Consider the following 15,339-nt stretch of genomic DNA (forward strand, 5'->3'; position numbering starts at 1 on the left):
AACACTGAGCAAAGAACCAGATCTATAAAATCACCCATCAGATTATCTTCAGCAATAACAAGCAGTGAATTCACTGGAATTTCCCTTGGGTCTGCTTGGATTTAACCCTAGCACTGCAGTCAACCTAGCTCAGGAAGTTCCTACAGGCTTCTCACAGGTCACTTCTGTCCATAAATGACCTCCAGCCAGGGAGCCCTTACTTGCAAAGGGTGAACACGGAGTCGCAATGAGCCTTTCCAGAAATCCCTGCCCAGAGCCTCAGTCACTCATCACGCGTGGCGTTCTCCAGGGAGGCTTGGCACATCTCCCCAGCTAAAGGGGCTTGGGGCTGCTGGCTCCTGGGCTGCTCCCACTGCATGGTTGGTGCAAAACATAAAAAAAAAACCCCAAAACCAGCTGTGCCCAAGCAGAGATGCCCTCCTCGATATCAGGGCCCAGACAAGTCACAATTCCCTTCATGGCTCCATCCTGGTGGATGCGGCTCATGGGAGGTGACGGAGCAGAGCCTCCCCCTGCTTGCTGGCTGTGAGCTGGGGAAGCGAGCGGGTTGGGGAAGGGAGCCCAAGGAAGAGCCATGCACGTGTGTCACTGCCGGGGAAGCAGCAAGTGCGTGTCCCCCCTCACCACCCCAGGGCCAGTGGCAGCAGGCAGCCTTGCCCTCTGGTGAGCAACCAGAGATGGAGCACCTGAGCAAATTGCCACATAATTCCACCTTCTAGTTAGCGAATTTCCACAGATCCGCCACTGCAAGGAGCCCCTAGAGCCTGCCAGTAGACCTACCGTTCCTACAGATACAAAATGTGCTTAAATACTGCATCTGCACCAGGCTTCCTCCAGACTGGCTCTCTAATAATGCAGTCCTGGGATGCTCTCTACTCTGTCAGTATTTAAAAAGAAAAAAATTGGAAAAAGCAATCATTCCCATATCCAGGGCTTTTGCTTGTTATTGGGAGCACGGCCACACAACTGATTTGCCATTTGACAGGAGAGGCGTGTGGGGGGAAACCCCTGGCAGAGGGGGCAGGACCTTCAGTAATCCCCCAGCGTGGATTTCTTCTGACAGAAGCTTTTCCCAGCTGCCTGTTCCCATCACAGCTCTGGAGCTGTCACCTCCTCCATGGCACAAGCAGCCACCTGCATCCGTGCTCTGAGGGAGAGGAACACATGAAGAAGAAAAGTTTGGGAAGGCAAAAAGTAAGGTTACCATTTAAATCCATGGTCCTCCGTGGGTGAGCTGACAGCAGTGACCTCCCACCACTGGCTCCCATCTGGAAGAACAGACCCAGTGTCCCTGCAGCATCAGCACGACTCTCGTGAAAACTTGTAAATACAAGAAACAGTTCAGTTCGTGACCTACCTTCGCCAAGGGAGATCCCTAGCAGCAGCGTGCTTCTCGGAGCACCACTCCAGTGCTCTGTGGCCAGCCCAAGGTCTCAGAAGCCACTAGTGGCTCGTTAATTGTCCCGGCAAGGCACAACGATGCCCTGTCCCGGAAAAGTTGAATTCTAGGAGTAAGATGAACTGGAGGGTCAGTGTCCCTTTTATTTTATGTCATAGCAGAACAAACAATATTTAGAAGATTAAAAAAAAATCATTTTTCTCTGCTTAGAAAAATCTTCTAAGATTCCTGTGGTGGTTGGGTTGATGATGATGAAATATGACATGCAGAGGTTTTCACTTACAGAAAGGGAACATGCATACCTCATATTTTCTAAACTCTTGACAAGGAACTCACCTTTGTAGATAACACTGATGACACAGGAAGAAAACAAATCAAGCCATCTGTACCCATCTAACATGAACCACAACTTCAATTTGAGATACGAAGGATTTCACAAAGGAGATATCCAAGTATCTGAAGCCATTTTAATACCGGGTATTTTTTCTTAACAGCTTTGAGCATCCCCAGCTCTTTTATCCGACATAATATGAGGCATCTTAAAATATTCTGTGTTAGAGAATGCTATCTGAATGTACCCTCTAGCATCCTCAAAGGATTGCTCCGGTTCAGCATCTGCTTAAAACACTATGCCTTATTGCCTGCCTTGGTTTTTTTATTCCTCTCCTGCTTGGGGCGAATCAGAGTCTGCTTGTTTCTTGAAAAGAGCAATATGCTTTTCAAAACCCCTTGGGTGTTGGACAGACCCTTCAGTCCAGCCTCAACTACTCATAATTATAGTCCCAACTCTGGTTCACCCATCAGTCACGAGAATAAAGATCCAAAAAGGCATTCCCTTATTTTCTGTCAGAACATCATTCAGGCTTATGCCACAAAAGAACATTTTTGCAGAGTAAGATCATAGAATCATAGAACGACAGAATGGTTTGGGTTGGAAGGGACCTCAAAGACCATCTAGTTCCAACCCCACTGCCGTGGGCAGGGACACCCTCCACTAGACCACGCTGCCCAAAGCCCCATCCAACCTGGTCTTAAACACTTCCAGGGATGGGGCCTCCACAACCTCTCTGGGCAACCTGTTCCAGTGCCTCACCACCCTCACAGTGAAGAATTTCTATCTAATATCTAATCTAAGTTTATGATTCACCACGTCTAAATTATGTGATTATTTTCTCAAGTTTCCAATCCATCTCCCCAGAAGTTGCCTTCACATCCCTCCTCCCTTTCATCCGAATGGAAGCCCTTTGCAATGGTGACTGCAATGGACACAGACCTCTTCTGGTTGGGTTTCAGAGCTTCTGCTCCATCTCCACACCTTTTGATCTCTCTTGAATTTGCCCTTTTTATCAACTTTTCCACTCTTTATTCAAGCCACAACCAAACAATCCCCTGCTTCCTACTCCCAACACAACATCCTTTTCTCTCTCTCCATAGCAAGCATCCCTCATTTTCACTACTAACAGGTGATCAGGTTGGAAAGAACACTTGTTTATATCCAGCACGTAAGAATTCGTTTCCATCTGTGGTTTGTCCTTTGTCCAACAGCTTTGAATGATAGGAAATTTTTTTCTGGGGTTTAGGGTTGGGTTGTGTTTGTTCGTTCTTTTTTTTTCTCCCAAAAGCAGCACTAATGAACTGAAGAAAAAAATACAAGTATCACTGTACAGTTGTAACAGCTACTGTCTACCTTGACACAACCGAGGATGCCAACGCGTGGTTATAGTGCTTCTCAGGAATGCCAGCATACGCACAGCCCCACAGAACACGGTCAATAGGGGAGTACGTCTATGCTGCTGCTGATCTTCAACTGTTTTCACACCCCTTAGCTGCTCCAGAAACAACTGTTTTGTATTTTATAATTAAGGAAAAACTACAGCGGAAGGAATTTTTATACATATTAATGTACTCTGTTTCATTTTAGATCCTCTCCAAATGCTGGGATCAACCAGGCACTCCTTGCACTATAAGCTCCCAGTGAATCCACACGAGCTTTGCCTCCAACCATTGGATTACCCTCAAGTAGGGGCTGTCAAACACAGCAAAAGAGCAGTGAGAGAGCACCAGGGAGGAGGACTCTGAGCAATTCACTCCTTTAAACGTTACTGCTGGCTTAAAAAATACTGGCTTGCAGGAGGAACGGGAAATGCGATTTAACATAAAATGCAATCTTTCCTACCTTAAACCCAACACGTTTTATGTAGCAGGAACCTAATAAAGAAGTTACCTCTCAGTGTGTTGCAGGGCTTCTCACCCCAGATTGGTTTTTCAAGGAGAAATCTCTAAATGCATCAACGAATCCTAGCAATCCTGTTGGAGCTGCCGAGATCTGCTTTAAGTAGCTCAGCACAGAAATACAGCAAGGAAGGAAACCAAAACCAAACACAGGCCTGGTGATGGACCCTTTGAGCATGAAAATGAGCAAACGGGAGGACGTGCTCCCACTAGAAGGATGTCATTTCATAAACTGACTCAAAATGTCGCGCATGGTCTGACATGTCGAGCGTGACAAATGTACGTGTTCCAAGACGCGCGGCACCACCCCATACTAGAAGGTGGTGACACGTTTACAGGGATTTACAGGGATTGCATGATATCAATGCCTGAAAATCCATGCAGTGACAGATTTTTAACTGACAGTCAATAGCAGAACACTTTTTTTGCACCAACAGAAAATGCTATTTTCTAAAGAAGCATTTTCTTAACTGTTTTTTTTCTGTAAGCAGTCTTCGATAGGATGGGGGCAGCAATTTACGCTAAGGCTCTTCACTACGGACTTTAAGTGGTTTTGAAATACAAAACTAAAAACTGTTTTGGCTAATTTGCTTTCGGTTTTGCAGTATGTACCAATTTATTCATAGCATTTCTGACAGAAGGAATTTCAAGAATGCAAACAGCATGATGGCAGTGTAGTAGCTGATTAGCTCCATGGAAAAAGTTTCTCCAAAGTTCGACTTTCGGTCAGTGCACAACATTCAGGATACAAAAATACTCTGGCAAGGGAGGTCTTTCTTTCACTTTAGCTACAATAAAAAAAGATCTTCTACACTTTAGCTATAACAAACCCCACAAAAAAACAGAGAGAGGGAGAGAGAAGGAGAGAGAGAGATGGCAGATACACTGAGAACCTGCAGCGTAGATAATCAAACCCTTTATTGTCTAAGTTACATTAGACTTGCAACACCATAAAAACCTGTTAAGAAGAAGAAACAGTAGATTGGTAGAGGTAGTAGAAAGTCCCTGTAACAGTCATAAAAGGGCTTTACAGGAGCGTGTCATGCCAAAAAAAAGTTATCACGTTGCTTAAAAGAGCCGATCAAAGCCCATTGACTAAATAAATAAAGAACACGACTCATTTTAAATACTATGGCCTAACTAAAATAACAAATCAATACAATACAAAGATAAAGAAGAAAATAGAAATCGTGGGATTCACTTCTGAAAACAGATGGTTTTTAAGGTTGGTTTTCCCCCACCCACTCTTATTTCTTGTTTAATTAAGTGAAAATCTCATTTCTGTGCTATACACAGCATATAATTATTTAAACTGATTTCGCCTACTGTTGTTCTTCATGGAGCTAAATTATGATTGTAAACTTTGCTGATTAGTACCCTGGTAATGGCAGTGACAGCACTAGCTTCTCTGTCAGAGATTCTGGAAGAAAAGCTCCAGAAAGAAGCTTTTGGCTCTAAATATTAACTCAGATTTTCTAGATCAGCTTGCCAAAAAATACAATTGGAAAAAAAAAAAAAAGAAAAAAAAAGAGAGAAATTACAAATGTACACTACACTTTCGTGCCATTGTGGGTACAGAAGAGTTTTTAATAACTAAAACACAAACAAATAGGCTAAGCAACTAGCTTTTGTGCATTCCTGAACTGTTACCGTTACTTTCACTCATGGAAAATACGACTCAGAAAAGCAACCAAAAAAAAGCAAAACAAAACAAAAAACCAAAAACAAACCAAACCAAGAAAGCTAGTGCAAACCCAAAATGATAATCATTAAGCAACACAGCAAAATATTTCATTTTTTCTTTTTTTCTCCTTTTTTTTTTTTGGTGTACAATGGAATGTGTCTATGCGACCTCCCTCAAAATAACTTCACAGAACAGTTAATTACAGTCACGTATAAGTATTTGCACAGACATTCCTAACTACACCGAGACTTACAGAGAATTCTGGTATACATCTGGTGTAATAGCATAAGGAAAAACTAGTTTAAAAAAAATACATAAGAAAGTTAATTTGCATTGTTGCAACTGTTGCAAAGTAACAAAAACTGTCAAGTAATTTAAAACAAGTAACAAGTAGTATCCAGAACCAATTACTGACTAGATTTTTTTAAAAAAGCAAACCCCCCCCCCCACCCACCACAACTGTTAGAACAGAAAGATCACGCTTTAAGGTTTTTTCTGCTTTTTCTTTTTTTTAAACAAATCTTTGTGTCAGAAGCCCATTTCTACAAAAACAGCACTATTCCATTATTGTATTAAGTAAACTGTCGCTCTCACCTGTATTAAAGGTTAGCATCATTTCTGTACATGTAAAATTATTGCTTTTTTGAAAAATATATTTAGCATGCTAGGGATTTTTTTTTTAATCCATTTCCTGCCTTTACAAAATGTTACAATTTAAAAAAAAAACTAGTAAAGCTTTTGCAAAAATTTTCACAGAACATTTTCTTTCAAGGCAGCAGTAACTTTTGATAATGCATAAAATTATATGTGCAAAATCTGAAACTCTCAGAAATATTACCATCACACATAGTGTCACAGCAATAAGAAAAGAAAATATTTATATCTGTGGAATACATTTTTAATTGCTTACACTGCATGGTTTAACAACCTGTTATGTGCCACAACCCCACCTTGAAAACTTGCAGTTAAAGAGTTACTGTAGAAGAGGTATATAAAGCTGTTTTTTTTTTCTTTTTTTTTCCTAACACCACCAGTGATCACTAAGTACAAACATGACACATTTATATGAACATGAACCTGCCACCACAAAAGAAGTTCCTCGTCTTTCCAAAACGTCACCGGGCCCAAGGAGGAGCGGTAGCTGGCCCGCTGAACCCAACACAGGAGCAGAGAGTACCTCACTGGCCCAGGGCTGCCTGAACTTGTTCACTGACACCTTTTCTCTTCTAAACATACAGATCAGCGGCATTAGACAGCTGAGCATTTTATTTTATTTTTTTTTTTTAAACGTGAAGACTTCCTTTGTGATCAGGTCGAAGAAAGTAGCCCTGTTACAAAAAAAGGTCCTGAGAGTAAGACACAGAAGCCCGTTTTTTTTTTTTTTCTTAGTGTTCGACTACCTTTTCTTTTCCAAAGCAGAATAGAAGCTTTTCTCTGGAAGTGTTTCAATTTCCATATTCACATACTATTAATGGTGCGCAGTCAAGAGCAAGAGCACTAGAAATGCAAGTGGTCCCCAAACTGTAATGAAACAAACCATTGCAGAATGACGGTCTTTCTCTTTAGTCCCTTTAATCCTTCATCAAGCATTGCTTTCTCAGCACCAAATGCCACCTTTTCCCCGCACCCCTGCTTCTTCCTCACTTTTTTTTTTAATTTGCTTTTCAGCATGACAAGCAGTGGCAGTTTCATTAATTAATACTTCTCCAGCCCTCGAATCCACTGCTGTTTTTCAAATGTATCAAATAGTCATTGTGAGCATCAGGGAGGTTTTTGTTACAGTGCTTAACTTCTTCATGCTGTCCAAATCACATAAAGTTTAATTTTTCCAGTGTCTCAAACTTCTCTTGATTAATATAGATGCCTTGTGCTGCCACAGTGCTTGCCAACTCCACTGTTTATTATAAAGGAAATAAGGAACCATGGGACTGATTAGTACGTCAATTTATATATATCTTGTGTAGCATCTTCATTTATTTTAAAATGATTAACAGCGCAGAGGCACCCCCCCTCCTCACAGAGTGCTGGTTTCAGTCTCGCGCAGCGGCTCCGGGCGAGGCGATGGCTGGCAGGGAAGCTGCTCTGCAGCGGAGCGGGGGCTGCCGGCGCTGCCCCTCGGGGTGGGGGCCGCTGGCGTGGGGGGCTCCTCCGCCGGGGCTCTAGGTTCCCTTCCGGAGAGGCAGCATATGGGCCACCTCCGCACCGCCGTGGTCTCTCCCCTGCAAGAAGGACGACACAGGGAAAAGCTCATTCTCGCCTCTGCTCCCATGTGCAACCCTCCAGCAAGCCCTGCTGGCGTTCGTTACCCTTCATTAGCATCATGTACATTCGTTTTGGCCCACCACAAGTTTTTTGAGTTGGTTGTTTGGGTGGGTTTTTTTAATCATCTCCAGCAAGACAAAGTGTGTCAGGCCCATCTAAAGTCCCTGACGGACTAGAAGAGCAAGTAACAGCAGCTGATGGAGTAGTTCAGAGAAGGCTGAGGACAAGGAGGGGAAGAAGAGGGCTCCGAAAAGCAGAATTTTGAGCTAGCCAAAAGGGGTTCATAACTAGATCAGCATTTTAAAAAGGCTGAAGTTTTAGGTCACGGAGGCAGCTAAAAGAAGAAAAACTGAATTCTTGGCAGGTCTGTCAAATGCTAAGGCAGCTTTTTTTTTCCCCCTTGTCATCTTCCCTTTATTTTTTTAGCCAATTTTCATGAATAATTACCATGTTGAAAAAAATAGCAGGGATATTCTAAAATCAACTGAAATTAAAGATAACATCATGAATAAGTGGGAGCCTGCAGCTCCCAAGAAAAGCTTTAAAATGACATTTAGAACATCACTGTCGGAACAATGCAGTTTACAATCCTGATCCTAAAACAACATGGCAAGATTAATCTTACATAAATGCATTATCCTTAAGCTAAAGTCTTGATGAAGTGAAACAGACCATTTTAAATTAATGCAACATAAAATACGGCACCCATGTAAAATCCAAGCAAGTTTCAAGCTGTGCCTATGGCAGCCCTCGAAATAGCTAAAGAAAGCCCAGCTCTGGTTGACATAATGTATTAAGTGCATCTCTTTTGTTAATAGATTTAGAAAATTCCTAATTAAACCTGGCCCGAGATTCATGACATTTACCAGTCAAAGTTTGGTTTAAGTCGGAAAGATTTGCAACAAAATTAAAGAAAAAAAAAGCTGCTGTACAGACGGCAGTATATTTGAAATGTAGGAAACAGTAACTGAATGAGAGATGTGATAAAACTTCCTTAGTTGGATGCTGAATTTCCTGCAGTAAACCAAGAAAGATGCTTTACATTTTTGCGCGGCTGCATCATGCCTGAGAGACAGAGCCACAATTCCAGGAGGAGGCATTCATCATTAAAACATCTTGTATCGAACTGGCTCTACGTACACGGGGGAGCGCAGCAGGGTTTCGCCAAGCCAGGGGAGGAGGGAGGGAGAGAGGGGAGGGGATGGCAGGCACCTCGCCCCAGTTTCCCTAGGTAAGAACCAAAAAAAGGGGTGTAATTAGGGGAGCTTTTTGGGGATGGATAACCCATGGATCACGCGGCACGGGGGACCTGTGAAAAGGCAGGGAGGCGCAGAGGGGCCAGGGCGGTGGGCGGCGGGCGGCTGGACCCCTCTGATAACACGGCTCTGCTCCCACTTTCAGTGGGACACCGCACCTGAGCTTCAGGTGTGCCAAAACCCACCCAGTGGCTCACCCTCTTGTACTTGCACCAGCTCGAGGGGGCAGGCAGATTTTGAACTGGCTGATACATAGCTGGATTGAATTCTTCTTGAAGGGAAACGTTTACCATTTTAAAAAGTAGGCTTTCTTCACTTTCAGCATTTTAAAGGGGGAAACCAGCAGATTTAAGTGAAACCTATAGCTTCCATGCCAAAAGCTGCTTTCATACCAACTTCCAGGGCTTTTCACCAGTTAACAGGAAAAAAACAGTTTGCGTGCATGTTAATACACTGGAGATAAATTATCGTGTGACATTGAAACAAACTGCAATGATCAGTTTGGAGCACAGATACCACTCCAGTTTGCTGGCAAGGAGAAAGCGTTGGGGCAAGAACCACAGCTGCTAATCCTGTCTATAACACTCATAAATTAATGGACATACAGTACATGCATATTACTCAGATGCCGGTACAGCAGCCTCCATGATTCCTTGATTGTTTGCATTATAATCTCCATATGTATGAACGAGACAAATTAGGTTGCCATTTATTTGTTCATTATCTATTATTTTGATTAATGGAATTCTTGTTCTCAGAATAACTATTTAAAAATAACATTTGCAATAATGAGGACTGAACTATTAATCATGATCTCTAGAAGGAACTCTGTAAGGAACTGGGGCAAGACATTTCATATGAACAAATGTCATAAACAGGACTTCTAACAGACAGTGCTAAAATTTCAAATACAAAAAACCCCAAACCAACCAAACTCAGAAACCAATCGTTTAAATAACTTTTTGATCTGTCTGTTGCTTTTTTTCTCCTCCCCTTCTCTCCAAAGTTGCTTTAGGACAAGCAGGGCTCTAGTGTTGCTGGACTGTAAAAACATTAGAGGGAACAGACGCTCCCAGCCTTTCCCCAAGCTCCTTTACAATATACATATGTATACTATACATATATATTCGCATTTTTATATATATATATATGGAGTGTTTTCTTGATGGTTCTTTCCAATCTATCCTCCAAATTCTGACTATGCACATTTATGCTATCTCAAGTATTGAACACTGCAAGAAGTATTTTTAAATACTTACAGTGGAGAAAATTAAGGCTTATGGACTACTTAATGAAGGTGGTTTACCCCATCACACAGGACCTACTATGCACCCCTCTTTTCACGGAAGGAGGCCCAAGAACTATGGTGGCCACAGCTCTTTCAAAGAAAAGGATTGTCACTGCCTTCTGGCATGGGGAGAGCTTCAGCCGGAGATATCCATGATACCAACAGTTCATTTTTTTTTCTGGGCTGTAGCTTTTAATTGATTTTCTGTGAGTAAAAGGGTGTTTTTCTGGAGAAGGCAAAGGTTGGGGTTTTGGAGGTTTTGTTTGTTTTACTCACACAAAAGGCAGAGAACTTGCTGCCTCTGGCTCCAACACTGCAAATATGCTTCACGTATATATACTCTCAATTAGACAGAACTCTTCCTCGTTGCTAACCAGTAAATCATGCCTTTGAACACCCAATTACTTGTCCTTCAAAATTTTTAGAGCATATTGTTTGACACAGCACTGACAGAGGATAAACTATATTCCTAAAGCAGGCAAAGTTTTTATATGTTTTTAAAAACGCAGCAGCAGAAGTTAAACACAAGGCGTATGTGTATTGGAAATTGCTACCACTGCTGTCACCATTTTGCAAAAGCAGGCTAGAGACTGACTCCTGTGCCACTGAACGCCCTTGGGATTTGGGCTTCTGGCTAGGATGTTGCGGCATCAGGCAGTGTCTCTGAAATGACCCCCTGCTTTAGGAGAGCTCTGCTTTGAGAGCTGCAGTGGCTTCGAGATTCACGTGGTCACAGGGACTCTTCCGAAGAGGAGCCAGCTTTTGTCTTGCCATATATAAGCAACTGGAGTGTGCTCCCCGAATTCTTGCCTACTAAATCAGGTCTTTGGATGCTGCTTAGTGTATTCCAAATTAAGATACATATTCATTGTGGATAAGCAAGCTTAATTATGGATATATTGGGATACTTAGCATTTATAAAAATATTCAGAATATTCAGTATGTTTAATATGGCAGCATTTCAAGAGAATCTACACAACTTTGCACAGATTGTATTGACTCGGGGTACATAATGAGCATTTTTTGTCCTTTAGACAAAGAACAGTAGCAAATATTCCAGAGTTGATGGAAATTCACTTGATGTAAAAACGTCTTTATTTTTTTTAAGCATTCAGGTAGAAGTACAAAACCACAGAAAATAGCATTATGAAGGAGATTAATATCTTATTTCCTACATTTTGTTTATATTTCATTGGTGCTCATGACAAAGCATGAAACATAGCCCTAATATTATCAAAACTGGGTGTGTATGGTCTTCTTTACACGCCTCTATAGGTGGCCTATTGTTCAGTGATGCTGAACATCTGCATCTCTGGTTGGTGGTTCATTACCCTGAAGTAGGTTTCTTATTTAGACACCTAAATATAGATTTAGCTGGCTCATTTTTGAAAAAGCCTGGCTGTAGACCCTATTTTTAACATGCAGAATTAAAATTATTCTGTGAGAAAACTGCTCTATAATATAGCACTGTTGTAAGCTACTACGCTGGGGGACTTTAAAAGCCCTACCTAACATTCTTTCATAAAGGAAACCTTGAGATGATCTTCTGGTTGACTACTGAAGAGAATGTGGGAACTGTGAAATACTAATGTTAATATTTTTACTCTTTAGCAGACTACTCAGGGGAAGATATTTTACCTGTAAGGAGGAAACATTATGTAAAGTGAATAATTTCCACTTAACATAAAAAAAAAAAACAAACCAACAAACCCTTTCATTCTCAAGCTACCGTATGTGCTAACTATTGTTTCTTGCTCGGAGCATGTGCATGGCACTTCTGTAACTTGAACTGACTTTACACAGTAAACTCTCATGAATAGATCTGTCCCCAATTAAGAAATGAAATGAAGACACAGAGTGACAATGTTTAAAGTGGGAAATCATAATGTTACCAGAACGCTGCAGGCATCGTTCTCGGTGCAAGCTCATTTCTGTGCTTCTAAAGGCCTCTACAGCTGCAGGTAGAAATGAGCGTATTCCCTCCCTAATGCCCAGGGACTGTGCAGGTGGAGTCTTCTGGGGGAGCGCAAAGCCTGCTCGCCACGCGAACAAGCAAAACGGCAGACAACTGAATAATCCTAACCGACGCAGACGCTGACAAACTGAGACAAAGGCTGATACTGAGGAGGAAACAAGACAAAAGAAAGGGAACTATCTCCCGGAGAAGTGATCATACTGCAGCTTCTGTGGAAAAAACACTGACTGGCAAGAGACAAAGTGATTCATGAAGCTAACCCTTACCCAGTATTCTGCTGTACGGAGAGATGCTATAATTTGATCAAACACTTTGAAGACAGATTGACACGGACCGAGACTGCAGGAGCAAACTACATTTGCCGTGGGAGAAGTTAGTCAATAAATTCTGGCATGGCAGTAGTTTACAAAGACAAGATTATGAGTAAATTTATTGTGCACTAATATAACCTGAATTACAGAAAGAGACCAGATGTGGACTGAGCTGCCGCATCTCTTTTTGGATAGATTTCAGAATTTTTTGGAAATGTATTTCCAACTTTGATCTTACATTGTCTTTTAAAGGAAAAAAGCCCAGATGCCTTCAGAATCCCATCTCAACTACACGAGAGAAAATCATGAGCATGGAATGATTAAAGAGCATTTTAAAGATGCTTAGGTTTATTAAATCTAGATTAGTAAACCACTGAGAACTAAAGACTAGTTGAGTTAGTTTGCAGAGCTGCAGTGTTTCACTCTGTCACATACTTCTACTGGAGAGATGTCCTTGCACAATTGTATTAAGTAAGCATCATAAGGAGAGCACATTCATCCAGTTCTCCAACTATAGCATAACTTTGCTGCTACTGTCCCACAAAAGCAAAGCAAATGCTGCCCACAACACTAACTACTGAAGTGCTATGTCATCTTGAAAACTGTGGAGAGCTGTTGGCCACTCCTACGGCCTGATGGCAACTCAAGATACACCTGTGGCAGCAGCTGGGTTCCCCACACAGCCTTTGGACCAGAAAGACCCAAGTGCAACAGAGAAGGTGCTAAGAGTCTCCATGAAGGGTGCAGCTTATGAACTATGTGATGTGGTGGTGCCCGGTGAGGACGTTTACTGAGCAAGTAGAAACCAACTCCTGAACTTCACGAAGGAAGGACTAGCATGCAGATGCATTCTCTAAGCAAGGCCAAAAACATCTGCGATCATTTAGTAAGAGACAGGAGGACAAGAAAAGTGCTGTAAACAAAATTAAACTAAAAACGTGGATGAAAAGTGAGCAATGCTGGAGGCAGTTCCACAATGAAAGAAAACTGACCATCAGGAGGTGTGCCCTGAAACCCACCTGCCAAGCTGAAAGATGGAGTGGAAAGATCCAGTTTATGACACTGGTCACCAAAGACGTAAGATACACGAAACAAATCCAGTTTAATGGTTTTCTATGTAACAGCTTTGTCATGTATAATTCAGAGCGCTGAGAAGTGTTTGTTAAGACAGGAAACACTGTATGCTAGAAACGGGAAAGCACACCACCACACAGAGTCCACAGAAAGTGGAAGATGAGAGCCTTTCAAAGGCCAGGCACTGGGTATCAGGGTATGAATACTCTTCAGAAAAATACAGGCTATGCATTAATTGCATTGTTGCAGCAGAAAATGTGTTAGTTGTAAAAGCAAATTATTTCCAGGAATTCTTTATGTACTATCTCACTATTACATATCACTGCACATTACAGAGTTACCTATCCCACCCACTACCCAGTAAGCCGGTAACATGTTTATTTAAACACTAACTACCTGCTCTACAATTAACTGACTCTATACAACAGACTTTGATAAAATGCTCAAAAAATTTAAGAGCTAAAAATCAAGCAACACCGTTATTATTTATACATGTTATAAAACAGCGCTTTAGTGATGAGCATCACTGTGCAACTTCTTCCCAGCTACCACATTAAAAACCAAACATCCAATTAATTGTAAAACATACTTGTTTTGGGGCATCTGCGGAGGTGGTGTGAACTTCAGTACCTCGGAGTCCATTAGACTCAAATACCACTGTGGGAACAAGGGGGCTTGTTAACAGATGAACATTCAAGCTTCGTTAGTGTGTGTACATTATTTGAGACCATTACAGATTAACCACGTTCAAAAAAAGACACCAGCTACTAGCCTGTGGCCGGAAAATACCAATTTACCGTAACACTTACTGTAAGAGAGTGTGCTAATGGCAGCCTAGGGCCACTGCCCTTTTTAATTCAGACTTCGGTGCTGAAGAAAGCAATCACTGACAACATTAATTATCAGTATATGTGTAAAGGGACCCTCTTCTTGCATTACTTACCATTTGGCCTCTGTCATTTTGCATCAGACTGGCTTATGTATGCATCATTCACACTTTTCAGGAGGAACCCGCTAGTCTCACTGTCTCGTGCAATGCTCAGGAGGTCTCTCGACACCGGTGGCTTTAGTCTCCTACAGCCTCAACCACAGACCGTGCCATGTTAAAAATGGCTGGTAGGGATTTCCCATTTTAGGGCTGACCGGTCTGCGCTAAAATCTCGTCTCCCGCAAAAACGTTCCTGTCAACAGCAACGATGAGGCAAAACAAAGCCTTATGTTGTGCTGAAAGGGGTACTTTGATTTCAATTTGTGCTGGTGGCAACAGAATTCATTAGCATATTCATTTCTGAGTACCCTACTCTCTAATTAAAATAAAACATTTGCAAACAGACTTATCTTAAATGCATTGCAATTTTATGGAGTTCGGGCGGGGATCAGGTAAGCAATATCCGGAGAACAAGAGCAATAGTCATAAAAATAAAAAACCTGTCTATTAGATTTAGGTACTGGAATTACTTAGGTTAACATGGTATGTGAAACGTAATTCTCGGTGTTTTGTTAGCTGGATGCGAAAGCAGGCAAGTGGGAATGGGAGAAAGCAAGAGCAAGTGTGAAAAGGTACCTGCATGGGACCTCTGATGAGTCCTGAGGTGACTGGGTTGGGTAAAGCATTTTCCACATTCTCTGCAGACACAGTCTCCTTGGCGTGTTTGCGTCCTGAGCATCCCTGTAGTCAGGAGGGAGGGAGGGAGGAGGGGGTGGGGGGGGAGAGGAGAGAGGAAAGTTGAGAAGAAAACATTATGCCAGAAGAAAACATCATTAGTATGTCTAATGTGTCATTATGTGAGGCTACCTTCAGGCCCTGGATGACAACTGTCAGCCTTCATCTAGGCACTTGCTGACAGGCCAGGCACAC

The 15,339-nt window shown here is 42.0% G+C and overlaps 1 protein-coding gene across 3 annotated transcripts in view; it reads right to left on the reverse strand.

The window, feature by feature from the left end:
• Positions 1 to 6,315: 6,315 nt before the first annotated feature.
• ZNF516 (zinc finger protein 516) overlaps positions 6,316 to 15,339 on the reverse strand; it is a 104,879-nt gene continuing 95,855 nt past the window's right edge. For 2 of the 3 annotated variants that reach the window (XM_054816970.1, XM_054816971.1), the window contains 3 exons: positions 15,046 to 15,150; positions 14,071 to 14,138; positions 6,316 to 7,534 (listed from right to left, as the gene is read on the reverse strand). In XM_054816970.1, the coding sequence (XP_054672945.1) occupies positions 7,475 to 7,534; positions 14,071 to 14,138; positions 15,046 to 15,150 (233 nt within the window). In that variant the 3' untranslated portion in view covers positions 6,316 to 7,474. The remainder of the gene's footprint in view (positions 7,535 to 14,070; positions 14,139 to 15,045; positions 15,151 to 15,339) is intronic. The other variant, XM_054816972.1, reaches the window with a different exon arrangement.

This window comes from Grus americana, chromosome 2 (assembly GCF_028858705.1).
Source record: "Grus americana isolate bGruAme1 chromosome 2, bGruAme1.mat, whole genome shotgun sequence".
In the NCBI taxonomy this organism is placed as follows: domain Eukaryota; kingdom Metazoa; phylum Chordata; class Aves; order Gruiformes; family Gruidae; genus Grus; species Grus americana.